The sequence below is a fragment of the Gastrolobium bilobum genome, unplaced genomic scaffold (assembly GCF_033153095.1).
Source record: "Gastrolobium bilobum isolate Gb01-03AN ecotype WA unplaced genomic scaffold, APGP_CSIRO_Gbil_v1 utg1982, whole genome shotgun sequence".
In the NCBI taxonomy this organism is placed as follows: Eukaryota; Viridiplantae; Streptophyta; class Magnoliopsida; order Fabales; family Fabaceae; genus Gastrolobium; species Gastrolobium bilobum.
The window spans coordinates 82,936-101,575 of record NW_026897008.1 but is presented as its reverse complement, the minus strand read 5'-3'; the positions used below and the strand labels follow the sequence as shown (position 1 = coordinate 101,575).

At 32.9% G+C, this 18,640-nt stretch overlaps 2 protein-coding genes across 3 annotated transcripts; one reads left to right on the top strand and one right to left on the bottom strand.

The window, feature by feature from the left end:
• The first annotated feature begins 203 nt into the window (after positions 1-203).
• LOC133303379 (two-component response regulator ORR24-like) lies at positions 204-3,356 on the top strand. The gene is made up of 5 exons (XM_061503284.1): positions 204-539; positions 841-962; positions 1,112-1,697; positions 2,501-2,580; positions 2,670-3,356. Exons 3-5 carry the CDS (start codon positions 1,508-1,510, stop codon positions 2,955-2,957), a joined length of 558 nt encoding a protein of 185 aa, XP_061359268.1. The 5' UTR covers positions 204-539; positions 841-962; positions 1,112-1,507; the 3' UTR covers positions 2,958-3,356.
• A 2,642-nt stretch (positions 3,357-5,998) lies between these two features.
• On the bottom strand, positions 5,999-14,704 carry LOC133303369 (uncharacterized). Of its 2 annotated transcripts, XM_061503275.1 has the most exons (13): positions 14,415-14,704; positions 13,855-14,121; positions 13,243-13,372; positions 13,038-13,140; positions 12,289-12,412; positions 10,641-10,706; positions 9,539-9,577; positions 9,154-9,234; positions 8,973-9,020; positions 7,993-8,043; positions 7,826-7,894; positions 7,227-7,475; positions 5,999-6,465 (listed from the first exon to the last, which is right to left on the bottom strand). In XM_061503275.1, the coding sequence occupies exons 2-13, from the start codon at positions 14,002-14,004 to the stop codon at positions 6,211-6,213; spliced, it is 1,365 nt and encodes a 454-aa protein (XP_061359259.1). In that variant the 5' UTR covers positions 14,005-14,121; positions 14,415-14,704; the 3' UTR covers positions 5,999-6,210. The 2 variants fall into 2 exon arrangements, with proteins under 2 accessions (XP_061359259.1, XP_061359258.1); XM_061503274.1 differs by having other exon boundaries at positions 13,855-14,704.
• Positions 14,705-18,640: the final 3,936 nt, after the last annotated feature.

The window sequence follows — 18,640 nt, the reverse complement described above, 5'->3', positions numbered from 1 at the left end:
GATATATTAATTAACATTTTAATTAACATATTATTTATTTAGAATTCAGAAATCCCTCGTCGATGTAGATTGGATTGGATTGGGCCCAAAACAAAACAAAGATGCTGCTGCTGAAAATAACACCCGACCCAAGTCCAACCATTGCATTGCATTGCTCTCAGTGTAGGGTAGTGTCTATCAAAGTCAAGTGTGGCCCTGCAAATGTGCAATGCATAACCCAAAACTGCAATCATTCTTCTCCTCTCCACGAAACATACATGCCCTCTCTCTCATTCAGATCCTGTCACCGTCTTTGATTTCATCAGTTTTTTAAGGCATCTTTTATGTTGTTTAAATTTATTGTGTTGTCTTGTTTCCCTTAGATCCATGCGCGAGGCAATAGAACCCAGTTCATGGATCATCCTTGCAGTTCTCGTCAGATGAAGATCGTTGATCTTGTTTTATATCTATGCTCCTTCTCTGTTATGCTTTGCTGGATTATTTGCTGTGATGATGGCTATTATGGATCTTTACCGACTGTGATTTCCTTGATTAATAAGGTAATATATCTTTATCATATCTCTACTATGGTTAATTAATTTATTTAATAAATTTATCTTTCTTTGATATTGTTTGTGAAACGTTGTGTTCGATGCTTCAAATGCAGTATGGAACTAGTTTCCTATGCTTGGTAATATGTTAAATGAACTTTTTATAGGTTTTGTGTAATGCTTATTTCGCAATTTATATTTCATTTAATGAACTTGTTAAAGGTTCTGTTCTGTGTTATGCTTGTATTTGCAATTTATGTTTCATTTTGTTCATAGAGAATAAAATTTATTGTAATTATTGATTTTGCAGTATCAACTACTACTAATGCAATGAAGGCCCTGGATATGTGGTAAGAAAAGAGGTTTGGGCTGAAACGGATAGGCTGATGCTGCTTAAGCTCTCCCGCCTTTTTACGGACGTACCTGTTATATGTATGTGATAGTTTTATATGTGATCTTCAACTATTCTTATTATTATTATTTTCAATTGTTGAGGTTTTGATTTTGTGGTTTTCTTTCTATATAATTTAATTACTTTTTATTTACTTCATCACTCTCAATTATTAAATTTTTCATTTCAGTGTCATCCGTAGACAGTGACAAAAAGCTGGTTAAGAAAGCAATCAGTCTGGGAGCGTCAGATTATCTGGTCAAACCTCTTAGATTTGAAGAGCTGCAAAATGTTTGGCAACATGTATTTAGAAAGTAGATGAACTCTAAGAAGATGGAAGAAGATGAGGTTGAAGATTATGAAAAAGCTAAGAAGATGGAAGAAGATGAGGATGAAGATTATGAAAAAGCTGAGAAGATGGAAGAAGATGAGGATGAAGTTGATGAAAAAGCTAAGAAGATGAGGTTGAAGATTATGAAAAAGCTGAGAAGATGGAAGAAGATGAGGATGAAGTTGATGAAAAAGCTAAGAAGATGGAAGAAGATGAGGATGAAGTTTATGAAAAGATGATGAAAAAGCTGAGAAGATGGAAGAAGATGAGGATGAAGTTGATGAAAAAGCTAAGAAGATGGAAGAAGATGAGGATGAAGTTTATGAAGAACTTGAGAAAGGTCTTAACCAAGAGGACCGATCAACCCAAAAGCAGTCTCGGGTTGTTTGGACCGAAGAGCTACATCGGTGTTTTGTGGCCGCTGTTAATGACTTGGGTGTTGACAGTAAGTTATTCACTCTTTCTCTACAATGCAAAGTAGTTGTTATCTTAATTGTTATTAATTGCTACAATTGGTCAATCGCTTGATGTTTCTGCTTTATTTTAGCAATACTTTTATTATATATTTGTTTAGAAATAGCAATCAAATCCTAATACTATTACAATGTGAAAACTAGTTCCATCACCTATCTTTGCAAACTTTATTTCCACAGGTGTCTTCACATCCACTGCCTAGAATCCAACCATAATTTTTCGAACATCTGTCTCAGCCCCACTTGGATATATAATTTCTGTCATAATATTGGAATCTGCACCAAAATAAAAAATGGCTTCTCCGTTGTTAATACCAGTGTGCATTTCCAAATAACAAACAAATCCACTGCCCATGTATTCCTCTATTTCAGTAATCCTTTCCTTGGAGTAAGCTAATATACTTATTTGGTATCTCTCGAAAACTGAACAAATCAAAATTCAAATTTTCCTTAATTCGATGATGATTAATTTGGTCTCATGAGAGCTGGAAGCTGCCCAATTGGTCCCATTTGTCATGAAGTCCCAACTGTGTCTTCCATTCCCTGCCAAAAATGGAACAATGATGCCTTTTTCCATTCTTATGAAAACTCTGGTTTTTTTTTTGTATCGCTGAAGTATATGTTTGTTGTATTTTTCCCATTGCTGTATTTTTTTGTTCAACATTATTTTGAATGCTTTCTCAAATACTCTTCCTAATCTGTAGTGCACTGTAGTAGATGTCATGGCATTATTATTAATGAAGTCTGACACATTTGTATGTTCTTTTGATTGTAGAGGCTGTACCTAGAAAAATTCTTCAATTGATGTACGCAGAGAAGCATCTTACTAGGGCGCATGTGGCCAGCCATCTGCAGGTATTTTTTTTCTTTTCCTTTCTCCTTAAATTTCATAAAACCAAAGCTTTTCATTTATAGAACTTTATTTGTTTTTGCAATTGCTGCAGAAATATAGACTCCGTCTGAAAAGAATCAGCTCTAAGGCAACCCAGCAAGTTAATAATGTCAGTCTTTTTAGATCCTCTTCTCCTGGTGGGATGATTAATAGATTGGACACTCTTGCTGCTCTGAATGTGCCAGAGTTGCCTTCTTCTGCAACTCTTCAATTGGGTCATGCACAGAACTTAAGCAACTCAACCAATGGTCAACTTCAATTCCAAGCAGCCATAGTTTATGGTAATCAAGAAGGTTCACAGGGATTACCAATGTCTGGGGGGCTTGACCAACTACTGTAGATTGAGGGTGTTGAACCTCTTGGGCAGGCTGTAATGGGTCCTATAGATGACATGAGTTTTACACCCTTGCAAGGAGTTACAAATAGTCCTAGGCAAACAAGTAATATAGTGCCATTTCAGGGGTTGGCTGACCAAAGCCAGGATGGCAGTTATGCTTCACATCTTACCAATTTAAGCTCAATAGACTCAATCTTAAATGAAGACTTGGACTTGGACTTTGATTCTGACTTTGATCTTTATGATCCTAGTCAAATGATTGACTTGGATTATTTGTTGTCTATGTAGTTGATAACACCAATTATTTGTTGTCTATGTAGTTGTATTGTGTAGTTGTAAATGAGATTCAAATTTAATTCTGTTCATAACTGCTTGTATTTTACAGCACAATGATTAGTCTGATCAACATCAACACTTTTTGTGAATGATTGAACAAGGTTATTTGAAAAGAATGATGAGCCTAATGTGGATGGAAAATTTAGCTTTCTGAAATTTTTGTGAATGATAACGAAGTGTCAATTACTAGCATAAATGTCCATAGATTATTCAATATGTTAATGTTTGTGAATACCTTTTCCTAAAGAAGTCCATAGAGTCTTGGGGCTTTGCATAAGTTATATCACGATGTAGGCATTAACTGAACTTGATGAAGATATTAAAATAAATATATAGAAGGAAATTGTGATTCTTAGACCTAGCAATGGTTTTCCGTATGATGGATTTAGAAATTTTATAATAACTTATCATAGGAGCTTTTAACTAACCGATTCCTAGCAGCATTCGCCTCTGAAATGCAGTTTTCTAGATGGAAACTAGATATCTAGAAGTCACATGCAAACATAAGAATTAAGCCAAAAAAAAGAAAAGGAAACAAACAAATTTTTCCAATATGGGCATGTTAAAGTAGTGTGGATGAAAGAACCAAGTAGCAATTGCCAAAAATACTAGTAAGAAAAAGTTTAACATTGCTCCAAACTCACCCTCTTGAAAACACAATCAAATGCTTAAGGATACCCAACATAGAAGAAACCACCTAACCTAGTCCTACATCGAATTTTTTTTATGGCATCATCAAGGTGGACTTAAACTTAACCATAGCAAGAAGTTTGGTAGGACTACGTTGTACCCTGCATACATAACTACGATTTGCAACATTCTCTACTAGAAACAAGTTTCTCTTTTCTCAGTTTGGTCAGTTCAAAGGCACCAAAGGGTGCACAACCTATGTACACAGCTATATGTTTGTTATATAATACTTCTATAATCCTATATATATTTGGAGGTTGAGTCTCAGAGTAGTGGCACGACACTATGACTGTATATAAAGACACTATGACTGTATATAAAGATTGCCCTCATCCCTATTCTTGTTTATCTGTCGAGGTTTAAAGAGAAGTGATTTAATCCTATATATATTTGGTTCAAACAATTTAATTCGTAACCCACTAAAACGTAGTAACTCGATCAAGTTGAGTTCAATGACATTGAAAAATAAGGCAAGGAATGAAAACAAATTCATATAACAAAAACAAAAAACAACGGGCAACATCATTTTTCAGATAAAAAATATAAATAAACACAAAATGGAAAAATAAATAAATAAATAAATAAAAATAAAACCTGGGGAAGGCTGTTTAAGTGCATTTTCCTGCACTTGTCCCCATTTCTTCTCCACCTCTCGCCCATCCTTATTCTTAACACTTCTTTCCTTTCTAGTTTTTTTTTTTTTTTTTAAATTAAACACAAACGATATTTTGTTACTAAATTTTGGAATATCAATTTATTAGTAAAATAATAAATAAAAAGCTTAAATTGACTCAATTGATTAAATGACATTGGGCCGTTATATTCCTTTAAAGCTAGAGCTACCTAATTGATCTCAATACCAAAACAATAAAAGTCAAGTATGATTAAATTATTGACTTAAAAATATTGATTGGATATTGTAGATTGTTTACTTCAATAATCAACATGCTCGCTTATCAACTACCAACTTCATATTCAATGAATAAGGGTGTAAATAGGTGAAACGTTTTATCAAGAGCTTAGTGTTTAAAATAAAATAAATTCAGATGTTAAAGAAAGTCAAAAAAATTTCAATGGAAATAACATGTGAAATCAAAATTATTGTTACTAGAAGTCTTGTAACTTTATTTCTAGAACGGTAGCTTGCTTCAAAATTATTATGAAGACGACATCAAATAATATTATCAAACTCAAACTAAGATATTGGGTCAATGGAACACCGGTTCAACCAATAAGTCATTAGTTCAATCCTTGAATTAAATATATATAATAAATATATAATTAGAAGAATTACAGCTAATAAATAGAGTTGGTTTAATGACAAGCGTTGTAAATTATAATCTGGTCTAGATTCAAACCCTATTGGTGGTATTTTTCAAGCATTTTATCAAAATTTCATAAAACTGATGCAGGTTTAACATCGATTGAATCCAGCTCAAGCTCGGGTCCAATTTACGGATCAATCGGTCAAACCAACTAGGGCGGGTCAATTTTGACAAGCACCAAATTTCAAAATTATAAAACATTGGACCAATCATCATTTGACACCCTTAGTAAAAGTCATTTTTGGATATGAAAATGTGGATTTTGTACCTCATATTTTGTGTGTGTGTGTTTTTAATTTATACCCACAAAATCCTTTCCCATACTTCAAATTAATTTACATTCTCATTGAGGTTTTCATGGAACTCAAGTTTGTACAATCTCATCTGTCTTATTTTTTTAACTCTAGAGACACACCATCTCAGTACATAAAATATTTGAAAAATTAATTTACCATGATTTCAATCAAGATACTATTATATATTAAATTTGAGCACTAAGTTAAGCTGATATAATGCACCCTACATTGCTCAACCAAGTGACCATTTAATGAGATTTCAATTTGCATATATCAAAAATGAGAAAGACCCCAGAAAAACTCGTCAACTTGAGAGTAAATACAGATGATGTTCTTCTTGAAATTATTTGGTTTTTATTTGTAGAATTTTTTATATTATTATTCTTAATTTGTGTGAAAAAGCCCATTACATGAGCAAAGGCAAAGAGATACTCACTTGAACATATATCAATACAAGATGCATCTAGCTTATACCCCAAAAACAAAAACTTGCAGGCCTAAATCATGTTTACAAGTTCCCCTTGCAACATTGTACCTTCCTAATGATCATCAACTAAATACTAACCAAAAGGGTAGGTACCAATTCAGCACCAGATTAAGAATAAAAAATTAGTTACATGTTGAAGGTCGTGGTTTTGGTGGCATATAATAAGAATTACCACAGTCAATTGGAGTTTGCATAAGTGGATTCCATCGGTCAAATATTATACGGCCCCCTCTGCCAATTCTTCCACGAAATCTATACGATGGTGCTGACACTGACACCCCATTTTTTGTTACAGAATCTGGTGGCAGAATTCCTGCCATGGCCAACTTATCTGGAAGTAGAGGTTTTGTGAACAATAAAACTGGCTCATGCGGATCCTGCATAATACCACAACATATTGAACTATGAAGGTAATATAAAAAAAAAAAAATAAAAAAAAAATAAAAAAAAAAAAACCACTCCCCGTTAAACCCGACTAGCGAGTGTGGGGTGAAGGAAATCCTTGTACGCAGCCTTACCCTTGCATAATTGCAAAGAGGAATAATATAAAATATTAAAAATCCACATGAGGAATCATCTCTCACACAAGGAAGGAGATATCATAAAAGCATGGCTAAGGAAGAGGATATTAAAATAAATGAGCAATATATATTGCTCATTTATTTTAATATCCTCTTCCTCAGCCATGCTTTTATGATATCTCCTAGGAGAAGGATCAACTTACAATAACAAGTCTTATATCCTTTATTATCTATTGATCCCACTTACATCAATGGCTCTAATTTATTAGTCATGTGAAACGTTAGATGCAAGTGAGATCAACGGCTAAAATTGAGTGCAAGACTTGTTATTCTTGTAGTCAATCTTAGCCATTGATCTACGTGTATCTAACCAGCTATAATTTATTAAGTTATATTGATTACTTAATTACTAATTCTCAATAAATTATAACCGTCACATGCACATAGATCAACGATTAAGATTAGGTATAAGATTTTTTATTCTTACAGTGTTGTAAATTGATCATATCCCTTAAGATATATATATATACCTTAAGATATATATATATATGTGTGTGTGTGTGTGTGTGTGTGTGTGATGGATAGATAGATAGATATAGATGTATGTATTAAATTACCAATTTATGAGGCCATCCATGAGGGACATATCTCCTCTTAAACTCCTGCTTTGTACTAACTGAAGGAACCATGGGCAGGTTGGTGTCATAGGAAGGAAGACTATGTACTGCAGTGGAACGTGCACGAGGATGACGGTTTGTCATGACATCATCTGAATCAAAATATTCCTCTTCACTTGAAACAAACTTGGAAGTGAAGGGAGTAAATCCAGAGAGTGCCAAGTTGTCTTCCAAAAATTCAGTTTCATGCTGAAATAGAGAATTATACATCAGTTCATAAGTTCAAACAAAACTACTTCACAATGCATTCTATGACCCAGTAAATAAAAAAAAAAATAAAGTCCACAGTCCACACCACTTATAAGTTTCTAAGAGGGATAAAATTGATCCAACAAGGTGCATAAAATAGCACACAGTTTCATACAAATTCTTACTTTTCTTTCTTCACCCTTCTTACTGAGGTCTCAAATATATTTGAATAGGTTTTGTATTCTAACCCATACAAATGATAGACGCAATCAGGCCAAGATTCCAACCAGATGCAAGAATAAACACTAAGTTCAATACATTCAACAAAATATACAAAAGGATAGACATACCTTGTACTTCATTTGCATCCTCTGGAGTGTAACTTCACTCTCCATTACTTCTCTTTTTTTCTCTTCCCTCTGGTTATGATTGTATATCAACACAAGTATGAGTACAAAAAGGGGATATAAATAGGGTAAAAGACTCAACTACTCAAGACATAACTTGAAAGTCACACCTTGATCAAAGCTTCCAACAAGCTCTTAGCTTGGTCAAGGTTGCGCCTAACCTGTTTATGAAGAGATTTCATTAAATTTTCAGGTAATATATATTACACATGAAACATTCCAATTTGAAAGGAAAGAAATCCTGCTATTCACATATTTCTTCAGACACAATTATTACCAACATTTCACAACTACACAACCATGCAAATCATATAATTTAATATATTGCTTCTACGTTAAGGCAACTAACACTACACCTTGAAAAAAAAAATGGAAATGAATTCAAATCAAACCATTTTTCATTTAAACTGACAATTATATGCAGAATAGTAGCACCATCTATTGCATTAGCAATAGATTAAACTAAGAAACTCATATAATTAGAAAGGGGAGATGGGAACAGGGACCCAATTCTGTTTTAGCAGACAGTTAAGAGTCACACATATAATTAGAAATAATTAGAATGTTGTTAGAATATCTGAAAAATATCTAATCGTATCATTATTCTATCATAAAATATGTATATTAGATGATCTCTTAGTATTAATTTCTATATTTTCTTATATTTCATGATGTTTCTTCATTTAATTAGGATTAGGAGTCTAGTATGAGTATAAATTCCCAGGTGAGGAAATAATATTAACAATCAACACAAATAGACAATTATAGCATATCAAGAACACAGATTTCTGTAAGTATGTCAGAAGAAGCTAGTTTAGAACCACAGGGAGTATGCATCAAAATGTATGTCAAGAAACTCGGTATTCTCTGCGACAATAAATAGAGGAATAGACCTATACCAATCCTTTAAATCTCTAACATTCACTTTCATAGAAATAAGAATCCACAATGCAATGGAAAACCACAAGTTCATAGAACCACTACTCCACACTGAACTGCAGGCCCTCGAAAGAGAAGCTTCAAGCTCAGTTTTACTAAATCCAACAGATGCCTAATAATCAGCAATTCAGAATCAATTAGAGGAGCTAACCTGGCGAAGCTTTTCAAATGACTGCACATTGTTTTCTCTCCTTTGCATCTGAATAGAAAAATAATAATGGCTTAGTAAACAAAAAATCATGCACAAATTTCCATAAATTGATGCCTTAGAGGAAAAAGCATTTACCCAAAACTGAGGTATAATGAAAACATGAGCCAAGTTTTCCACCTACCCTTCTTGTGTGAAGCCTGTGGGCCTTCTCCCTTGGCCGAAAGACATTGTAGGGGTTGGTGTCGTTAACAGGCGGAGGCGGCTGTATGCAAAATACAGTTCATCTTGTCAAACAATGCCTAAATAAACCAGTAAACAATACTAGATTCAACTATAATCCCGTATCAAAGTTTGACATCATGTCATGGCTAATTATGCAAAACTACAAGAAAAGGCTGAAAAAGAAAATTATACAACTCTAAACAAATCGGTCAAAGGTATTGTAGCTGAATTGAGCAATAGAACTGATAAATCTCATCTAATATATTTAAATTTGACTTCAAATACAAATACACTATTATATCAGTGACAAAGAACATATTAATTGTAATGTTCTGAAAACTAACCTGCAAACGTCGCAAAATGGGCTTTTGCCACCGTTCTCGCTGCCCCCCAAAACATGGCAAACAAGGGAGAAAAAAGCATCAATATTTTTGGTAAATACTGACTAATAAAAGCAAATAGCAAATTACAATCAATTATAATTTAGATAATATGAACTCATAGGGGGATAATATGAACTCATAGTACTGTATAGGTATCTTGGATCTATCATTTAAAGTGATAGAAAAAATAGATGTAAAACATAGGATTCAAGCTAGGTGGATGAAATGGAGAAATGCTTTAGGTGTTATTTGTGATTGAAAGGTGCCTCTCAAACTAAAGGAAAATTTTACTGCACAGCCATAAAATTGACAATGCTTTAAGGTATGAATGTTGGGCAGTAGAAAGCCAACAAGAACATAAGCTAAGTGTTGGAAATAAGAATGTTCTGGTGGATGAGTGGAAATAAAAGACAAAATTTGGAATAAATGCATTAGAGAGAAAGCAGGGGTAGCACCTATTGGGCAAAAGATGGTAGAATCTCGCCTCCTAAGATGGTATGGTCATGTGAGAAGAAGCCCTAATAATAAGAGTTGACCAAATGGAGGACAGCCCAATAATTAGAGTTAGACGGAGACCAAGAAAAAAGGGAAATCATTAGACTTAGGTATCTAAATGGCCTTTCTGAAGGCTTTGTTTATAACATAAGACAAAGGAATCTTTTGATTCATGTAACCCAACCCTACCTAGTAGGAAAAAAGCCTTTGTTGGTCTTGTTGAATTCAGAGTGGGACAAACACAAAATTATCAGAGAAAACACTAGCATAGATCAGTGGAAGATAATTTAAATTCATCATAACCTCTTCCAACTCCTAAATGAAACTTTATTGTAATCCTCTCCTTCTTTAGGCTAGTGAAGTGTGAGATATATTCTAGCAGTCTCAATACATCCCTCCACCCATCAGCATCCATATTTAGTCATGTCAATGTTAATATATTACCAAGCACTGGTACAATTTCCAGATCTCATAATGAAGGAAATTATTGAAAGTCATTCAGAAATCTAAATTGATAAATAAAGGAGGCATGTCCCTCATAACTGATAGTTTGATGCTGATGCCATACCTTCTCTTTCCAATAATCATACACAGACTTAATAACTGTATATTTGATGGTCTGCGCTTGTAAGGCCTAACATTTAAAAAAAACAACTTTCGATAAGCCCAATAAGAATCATACACAAAACAAATGCAGAGTAATATTTGTATTGCAGGACAATGATATGAAATGCATTCTGAAATTTTAAAGATGCTCCTATGTTATCAATAATAATAATAATAATAACCTAAATAAGGAAATCTTTGGAGAAAACCAATTCTTCACTGGCATCATCAGGTGGCAAAAGACTGCTGAAATATTCAAAGTTTTTCATCTAACAAGAAAAACGGTACAAATAAATGGGGGAAAAATGTTTGTCCTTTTAAAGGAAAGTCATTTTAGTTAAAACTAGTGTTTTTTATTTAATATTTAAATTTAAAAAAATCTCACTTTCTCCAACCATGATTTATGTTTCTCTCACCATAAAACACAGTAGTTTTAATTAAAATGACATAATTAAACATTCTTTAAAAGGACAAACACTAATCCCAATATATATTCATGAATCAAATGTTAACCCTCAAAAACTATATCTCAGTTCATCATTGGCATAAAACTGTTCAACGTTACACTCAGATCCTTAGAAGGCAAACACTAGATTAAAGGAAATTTCCATGATCCACCTTTAGGGTAGTGTTGAGATTTTAGGTTTGAAAATTACTATGCAATTCTCTAACAAAAAGAACCCAGTCAGCTTACATGTCAAAATGTTTTCTCAATACTATTTATTCATTACATGTACAGGTTTAAAAACTGTTAAGAAATAAAGTCTTAAGAGAGTTGGTTCTTAACAAGGCATCAAAGCCCCATCAGCCAAGTGTTCAAGAGTTAGACCATTGCCACTCCATATGCATTTAGGATTTTCAAAATATAAAGGATCTTTTCCTTGAAACATATAGCCATTCAAGTTCATTCATTATTTCATACTAAAAATCTGTGAAGGCTAGGTTTTATATATTTCTGGAACCTGGACTTGTAGTACCAGCTTTTTTTTCAAAATACCACCCTTTTCTGATTACATTGCATAACTTATTTTAAAATATCACTCTTGCTCTCATAAATTTGATTTCTCGGAGGTCTAATGATAACTTCATCAAGTGAGGTTTTCCATGTGCACATTTGAAAAAGAACTTTTAAAAAGGTTTGATTAAACTATGTTCATGCCATCATCTCCGGACAAATTGCAAGTAATTTTTTTAGAATACTATAGCTAGAACCATTAACATGAAATACATCTTTCCCAGCTCATACACTAATGACCAATCGTTCAAGTGCCAAAGGAAAAGTGCATGTTCTTAGTAAACCAAGTACAAAATAATTAAGCATTAATTAAACTTAATAAAATCTAGCAGCTAGACCAACCAACATACATCACCATCAATATCCTCTTCATTCCAAACAAATTGGAGTTGACAGTCAATAAACCCAAACAAAAAGCAAGAAAAAATTGAGGGAAAAGAAAAATAAAAAAGAAATAAATAAAACATAAGAAAATAAATAAATATAGGAAATAAAAATATAGGGAAAAAAGATTAAAAGGGGCTGTCTGCAACATAGGAAAAAAAGGGATTGGAAAGATGGATTTTTAACACGCAAAGACACCGTAAATTTTTACCTCAATAGCAGTATCAAGCCGCAATTGCACAGGAATTGGTGAACCAAGAGTAGGTGTGATAAGTCCAGCTCTTTCACGAGCTTTATGATCCAATACCTCCAACTTGAAAATAAGACTCTCAAACCTATTCACCAAACATTTTAAATGAAAACTGGAAGAAAAAGACAACAGCATATGTAATGCAGAGCTTATACTACCATTACAGGATGATATGAAAAGATGTGGCAAACAAACAAAAATTCAATGGAATAGAAGACTGACTCAAACCAAATGAAAAATCCTTTTGGGTTGCACCAAAAGGTTTTCAGGACAGTCACATGTCAGGCCAAACCCAAAATTAAATATAAACCACTTTATAACACTGACAAAACATTCTGTTGGAAGTCTAGAACAACCACTTTCTATGTGTAGGATCCATATTTTGTTGATTTTCTTTAAAATAATGCTATTTTGATTCTAAATTCAAAATCTACTTATTAATTTCTATTATTCAATATAATAAAAGCTAATTTACTGTCACAAAAATAATAGTTAAATAATTTGACCAAACCATGATCAATAGTACCACATTCATTTCAAGCAGTCTGGAAAACATAGCTTAGAACATAAAAAAATGAAAACAAAACAGCATATATATATATATATATATATATAGAGATAAAAACCATTAAACTGAAACCAACCTCTAGCAACCAGAAATAAATAAATTATCTGAAACAACAAAGCCAGAATTCAGTCTAAAACGTTACATTTCAGGTGTCAGAATCTTCCTTTCTTCATTAAACTCTGAAAGCCAATCCTCATCTTCATTGTCCAAGTCATACTCAACAAACTCTCCAATCTCAGCCCGAGCTGCAACAAATGAAAGAACTTACAGTGCAAGAATTGAAATTTACAAAAGAACCTTCCAAAATTATTTCTAATATAACTAAATGATCTATGTAGTGCAGGTACCTCCTCTAGCCCGCAAATAGGAAGTTGGTTGAGAGAAAGTGCAAGAATAGTCCCTTTCGTATGTATCCACAACAACATACTGAGGAGTAGGTATTTCAGCAGCCAATTTCTTGCTGGGAGCTTGATGTACCTGAGAAAAATAAATAGAAATTACTGATAAAATTTACAATATTTCTATAACAAATACCTTATCAACTGGTTTCTTTCCTACTGTTAATTTATTTATAGAGGAGCAACATCCATGATTACTTCTGAATATTTGAAATTTCAACTATCAAGGCTTCTATTCTGCACAATATTTATTAGTTATTTATCATAGAAGCTATTGAGGTAATCATGACTCAGTATATTAAAATAACAATCGTGCATGTTAACATGGTGTGCATCTTTCTTATTGTGCAAGTGAAGGTCTTGTGAGATATAGTATAACAGCCATCACATTGATGCTAACTACAATCTAGCATATAGCTGGTAACTATTAGAACACTGATACAGATAATCCAAAAATATCGAGATTTAAACAAGCCAACACAGCGGCATACACCAAAAAGTTATCAAACAGAATAACTGGGAAACATGGTGCATTAACATAACACCAGGAAGAGCTCATACCTCATTTTCAACCTCAGGAACAACACGTAGCAATTGCGAATTACGGGTAGATGCGGGTGCCTCATCATCTTCAAAGTCCTTGATGGACTTGACAATGGGGAGCTTCTTGTGAATGTCAAGTGGTCGAGGCCTGAAAGACAACCTACTCATTTCTACTCATCTATTTATTCCCCTCTCATTTCCACTGTTTTGAGTCTTTTGATGCCACCCCTTTTTTCTATCCCCGGTTTTGAAACCACAAGTGACAATATCTTAATCCTTGTGAAGCTAAAACCACATCAACACAATCATACAAACACAATGCACAGATTCAAAAGTTATATAATTTATCAACACATCCAACACAAGTGGGCACAGCATAGCATATTCAGCATAATTTCAAATTCCCAAGGGAAAAAAAATTGAATTTTTGGGGCGAAAACAGAGAGAACTGAAGGATTTTCAGAACAATCATTCACAACTATACTGAATCACATACATGCACAAAAGTTGCTGCCCAGTTCAAGATTTCACGAGAAAACATGTAAATTGATTCATACAAGTTTGGGAGTTGGAAAAACCTAGCGAAGCAGTGATGAGATGTTTCTCCGATTTGGTGAATCTGAATTGGTTGTTAGCGATTGTGTTTGAGGCGTAGAAAAACCCTAACCCTAACCCTAAATTGATCGAACTTTTTTGTTTCTGTTTCTCAGTTTTCCAACTTTTTTTTTTCGTCTCCGGTGCCCTCTTTCCTGCTGTGCCCGGGGTGCATTCCTTGATTTGATTTCTATATATAAAAAAAAAAATTAAAATCAAATGAAAAAAAAAGAACAAAAAAGAAAAAACCAAAAAAAATAGCACTTCCTTTATAACTTGTGTTCACTTTCGAGGTTTAAAACTTAACAGTAAGACGGACACCAAAAATAAAATAAAATCTTCGATATAGATTAACTTAATTTAAATAAAATGTCACTTGTAATTTATGTGATTATTGAAAATCACCTAGGCTTTGTTTAAGGTGAAAAAACTAAGAAATATCTCCATTTGCTATGAAAAATTTATTATGCAGTTTGAAAAATGGTGTGTGATCCTTTTATGTGTATCTTTGTTAATTAATGATGGACCCTATGTTCATGGGTATGTCTAAGAATAGTTATAGTGGTGAGTGATGTTGATTATTGTGTGCGGGAGTGAATTATTTAACTAATGTTTGATTTTGTTTTTGTGTATAATATATGTTTACATATGGCTAAATACATTCACATTGTGTTTCATCACAAGGGGTCAAGTTTGTTAAGAGACCCACAGGGTGCTTTCTTATATAAATGGGAATGTAGATAAAATGCCATACATAGATGTAAACTTGGTGGCATTACATGACATAGAAACTTCATTTAAGGAGCTTGATTACCATGTTTATGTAAATTACTCTTGTGTGTACTTGGATCACCTTGGCCTTTAATCATGTTTAAGGACTATTAATGAGGATAATGGTTTTAATTAAATGTTTTATACTTCGTTAAATATAGGAATCTTTACTGTCCTATATTAGAACAAATGGTAGGAGTTGAGATTGACAAAAAATAAAATAAAAATAACAACACTTCTCACTAAATTGCGACTAATGAGGATAATCATTCTATATATTTGTAAAGAGACTGTTTCTTATATTTAAATTGTAATTTTTTGGTCACGAAAAACAATTTTATCACTACTCGAGTAGCTTGCCATCTTGAGTTGAGAGTGAGAATGATATGTAAAATTAAAATTCATAAAGTAATGATCTTAAGAATAAGGGACTGGGAGTGAAGTGAGAAAGGAGACAATGTGAGTAAGAAAGAGTAAGGAAATAGTGAGTACTCTTTATTATTCACTATATAAGGTACTTGAATGGGAAAAAGATCTACAGAGGACTTAAAAAGGCCAAAGAATTGGTGGAAGGCAATAAGTGACCCTTTTGTTAAAAGGTTTATTTCCTAAACGCAGGAAGTGATGCCTAGTGTGCATCATAGAAGTTGTGTGATGCATTTTATGGAAAAACTTTATATAACAATGGAAGGCCAAGGAGATTAGGTTAGGGAATCTGTGAGGGACACCACTATGACTGAGTTTAAAGCTATCATGGAAAAGTTAAAAGAATATGAATCAGAATGGTGAGCTTAACATGTTTTCTCTCCCATAACATGTGTTGAAACCGACACAATCACACACACACGATCAATATCAGAAAGAAAGAAATGGAAGAAAAGTGAGAAATTATTTAGCTTGGTTGATCCAATTTGGATTTCAGTAATATGTACTATATTTTTCTTAACGACATTTGTTACTGCACTGCAAAAAATTGGATGAAATTTCTAAAAGGGTCAGGTTCTATTTTTAGATACTGACCGTCACGATGAATCGCTGCCGGCGGCGAATTGCTGTGACTAATGGCCGCGAGCAGGTACGTCCGGTGACCGGTTCGGTTCAAAACGTTCAAAAAAACTGACGGGAAGAAACATTTGGGTTTGAAGAAACTAGAGGGAAACAACGGATAGACACATGGGCATTTTGAACAAAAAATTAAAAAATATTTTAATAAAAAATCATTTTTGTTTCACACACACACCGGACTGAGTCGGCCGAACGGTGGCGGCGGCATACGTGTGTGGTGGACCGAAAGCCACCTAACTCCTCTCCCCTCCACAAAAGTGTAGTGCATCAAGGGACAATTTAGGAGTGTGAGGTGGGAACTTATAAACTCTTTCACCTCCTACTAGTTGTTCAATGTGAGACTTCTTAAACCCACACACCCCTTCAGCTTTCCTTTTCTCTTTTCTTTCTTAACTCACCTCTTATTCGTAACCAATAGATTGTCTATACAAATTCCAACAGTTACAAGTTACTCAGTTTATAAAGGAAATATAAATAGGATTGAAAATCCAACCATAGCTATTTATGAGCTACATCAGTACCCAAACTACTAAGTATCCGACCTCCATAGTCTTGGGGAGGCTCCCTCGGACCCTCACCCGCTCATCGAGGAGCGGAACCCGGTTGGCTTTCTCTGCGTCCCGCCAATAGGAGTCGTCATCTACATACGAAGTATGAGATATGTCCAATGGCTTACAATGAATGAAGATTAAGCTTCATGTTTAGCTCTGTTCAATTAGATATTCTATCAATTATTTGTTCTTATGAAATTTCTCTTATGTAACAAATAATGAAATATGATATTATGGCTACTTTTTTTTTAGGGTAATATTTTTCTTATGTTACATAAGAAAAGTATTATCTCCTACACTCACATTTTTTAAATGGGTCCCACAAGAATTTTTCTCTCTCATCTCTAACTCTTTTCTCTCTCTTATTTATTGTTTGAGTAGGAGATAGTACTTTTCTTATGCAACATAAGAAAAGTATTACCCTTTTTTTTATGTCTATCTTACTTATTTTTCTTCAACATCGTTAGATCACAATATCAAGAAGAGAGAAAAAAATATGAAAGTCAGTTAAGATTGTGATCTAATGGTACGTGTTAAAAAAAAGAAGTAAGTAAAGTAAATATGAAAAAAAATGTATAGTATTATAGGCTTTAATGTTTCTAAAGTGAATGTAGATAAGTTATTTACATTCGCTCTCAAAACGACGTCATTTTGGGTTGAAAAATTAAAAAGTTATAATGAAAAAGACTATTATAACCCTGAAATAAATTATAATTACAAAAATACCTTGATTTCCGCCTCAAAACGACGTCGTTTTGGACTCAATGTAAATAAGTTATCTACATTAACAGTAGAAAAAGCGAACCCAATATTCTATTCCAAAAAATATTTAGGTATTCAAAATTAGAACTCGAAATGACTCCTTAAATTGAAACAATCATGTATTAATTGATCCATGTGCTTGGTAATGTTTATTTATTTTTTATTTTAATTTTTTATGTCTCTCTTTATCTCCTACATAATTTGCTTAAATTGTTGATGTTCTAAACAAAATGTGTAAGGCCTATCAGAAGCCAAGTAGCTGCTGTAGCGAGTTGCAGAGTCACATTCCCTTTTGTAGATGGATTGGTTGCCATTGCTCTCTCTTACTCATGGATGATGGTTCTGCCACTCCATCACACATTTCGATATGATGAGTCAAATTGTGTCCTATCTTTGTCACCACCATTATTATCAATGACTTCCCATAACCTCTCTATCTTATATAATAAGGGAATTTCATTATTTTTGCAAGCTTTTGGTTTACCAAATAGGAAAAAAAAAAAGATTTAACTTTATAATATTTCACAAAATTGGTTCAATTCTCATTGTTGGACTCTTTTTAATAATTCATGTTTTATGTTTGGAAATTTTTAAAATATGTAAAAAAGTAAATACTTGCACAACAATAAAAAAAGTATAATTTATTATTTATAAATGATGGTGACGTTGATTATTCTGAACTATTGTGAAGACTTTGAGCATGTTTGAATGATTTTTTTTCCTCAAAAAGCTATTTTTTTTAAACAAAAAGCATTTATCAAGAAATGTCTGTTTGAATATTTGCTTTTAGAAAAAGTAGAAATCATAAAAAAAGATAAAAACTTACTTTTTTTTTATAGCTAAAAATTTTAGCTTCTAAAAAAAATAAAAGTTAAAAGCCAAATATTTTTTTCAAAAATTTAAATAACTTTAACTTTTATAAAAAATACTATTAAAATAAGTAAGGCATAAAAAAACACTTTTTTGGGAAGTCCATCTGAACAAACTCTTTATCTCTTGATTACTTTTAACTCTTGATATTTTTACTAAGTAAAATAATATTTTAAAAAAATGATTTAGTT

Bases quoted from the DNA above. Each gene is read 5' to 3' on its own strand.
- LOC133303379 (XM_061503284.1), top strand. From the start codon at position 1,508: ATGGAAGAAGATGAGGATGAAGTTGATGAAAAAGCTAAGAAGATGGAA. The intron at 1,698-2,500 runs GTAAGTTATTCA...TTTTGATTGTAG, and splicing joins TAATGACTTGGGTGTTGACA to AGGCTGTACCTAGAAAAATT. The intron at 2,581-2,669 runs GTATTTTTTTTC...CAATTGCTGCAG, and splicing joins ATGTGGCCAGCCATCTGCAG to AAATATAGACTCCGTCTGAA.
- LOC133303369 (XM_061503274.1), bottom strand. From the start codon at position 14,004: ATGAGTAGGTTGTCTTTCAGGCCTCGACCACTTGACATTCACAAGAAG. The intron at 10,707-12,288 runs GTAAAAATTTAC...TTTAAATGTTAG, and splicing joins GGCTTGATACTGCTATTGAG to GCCTTACAAGCGCAGACCAT. The intron at 7,476-7,825 runs GTATGTCTATCC...TCTCTATTTCAG, and splicing joins GGATGCAAATGAAGTACAAG to CATGAAACTGAATTTTTGGA.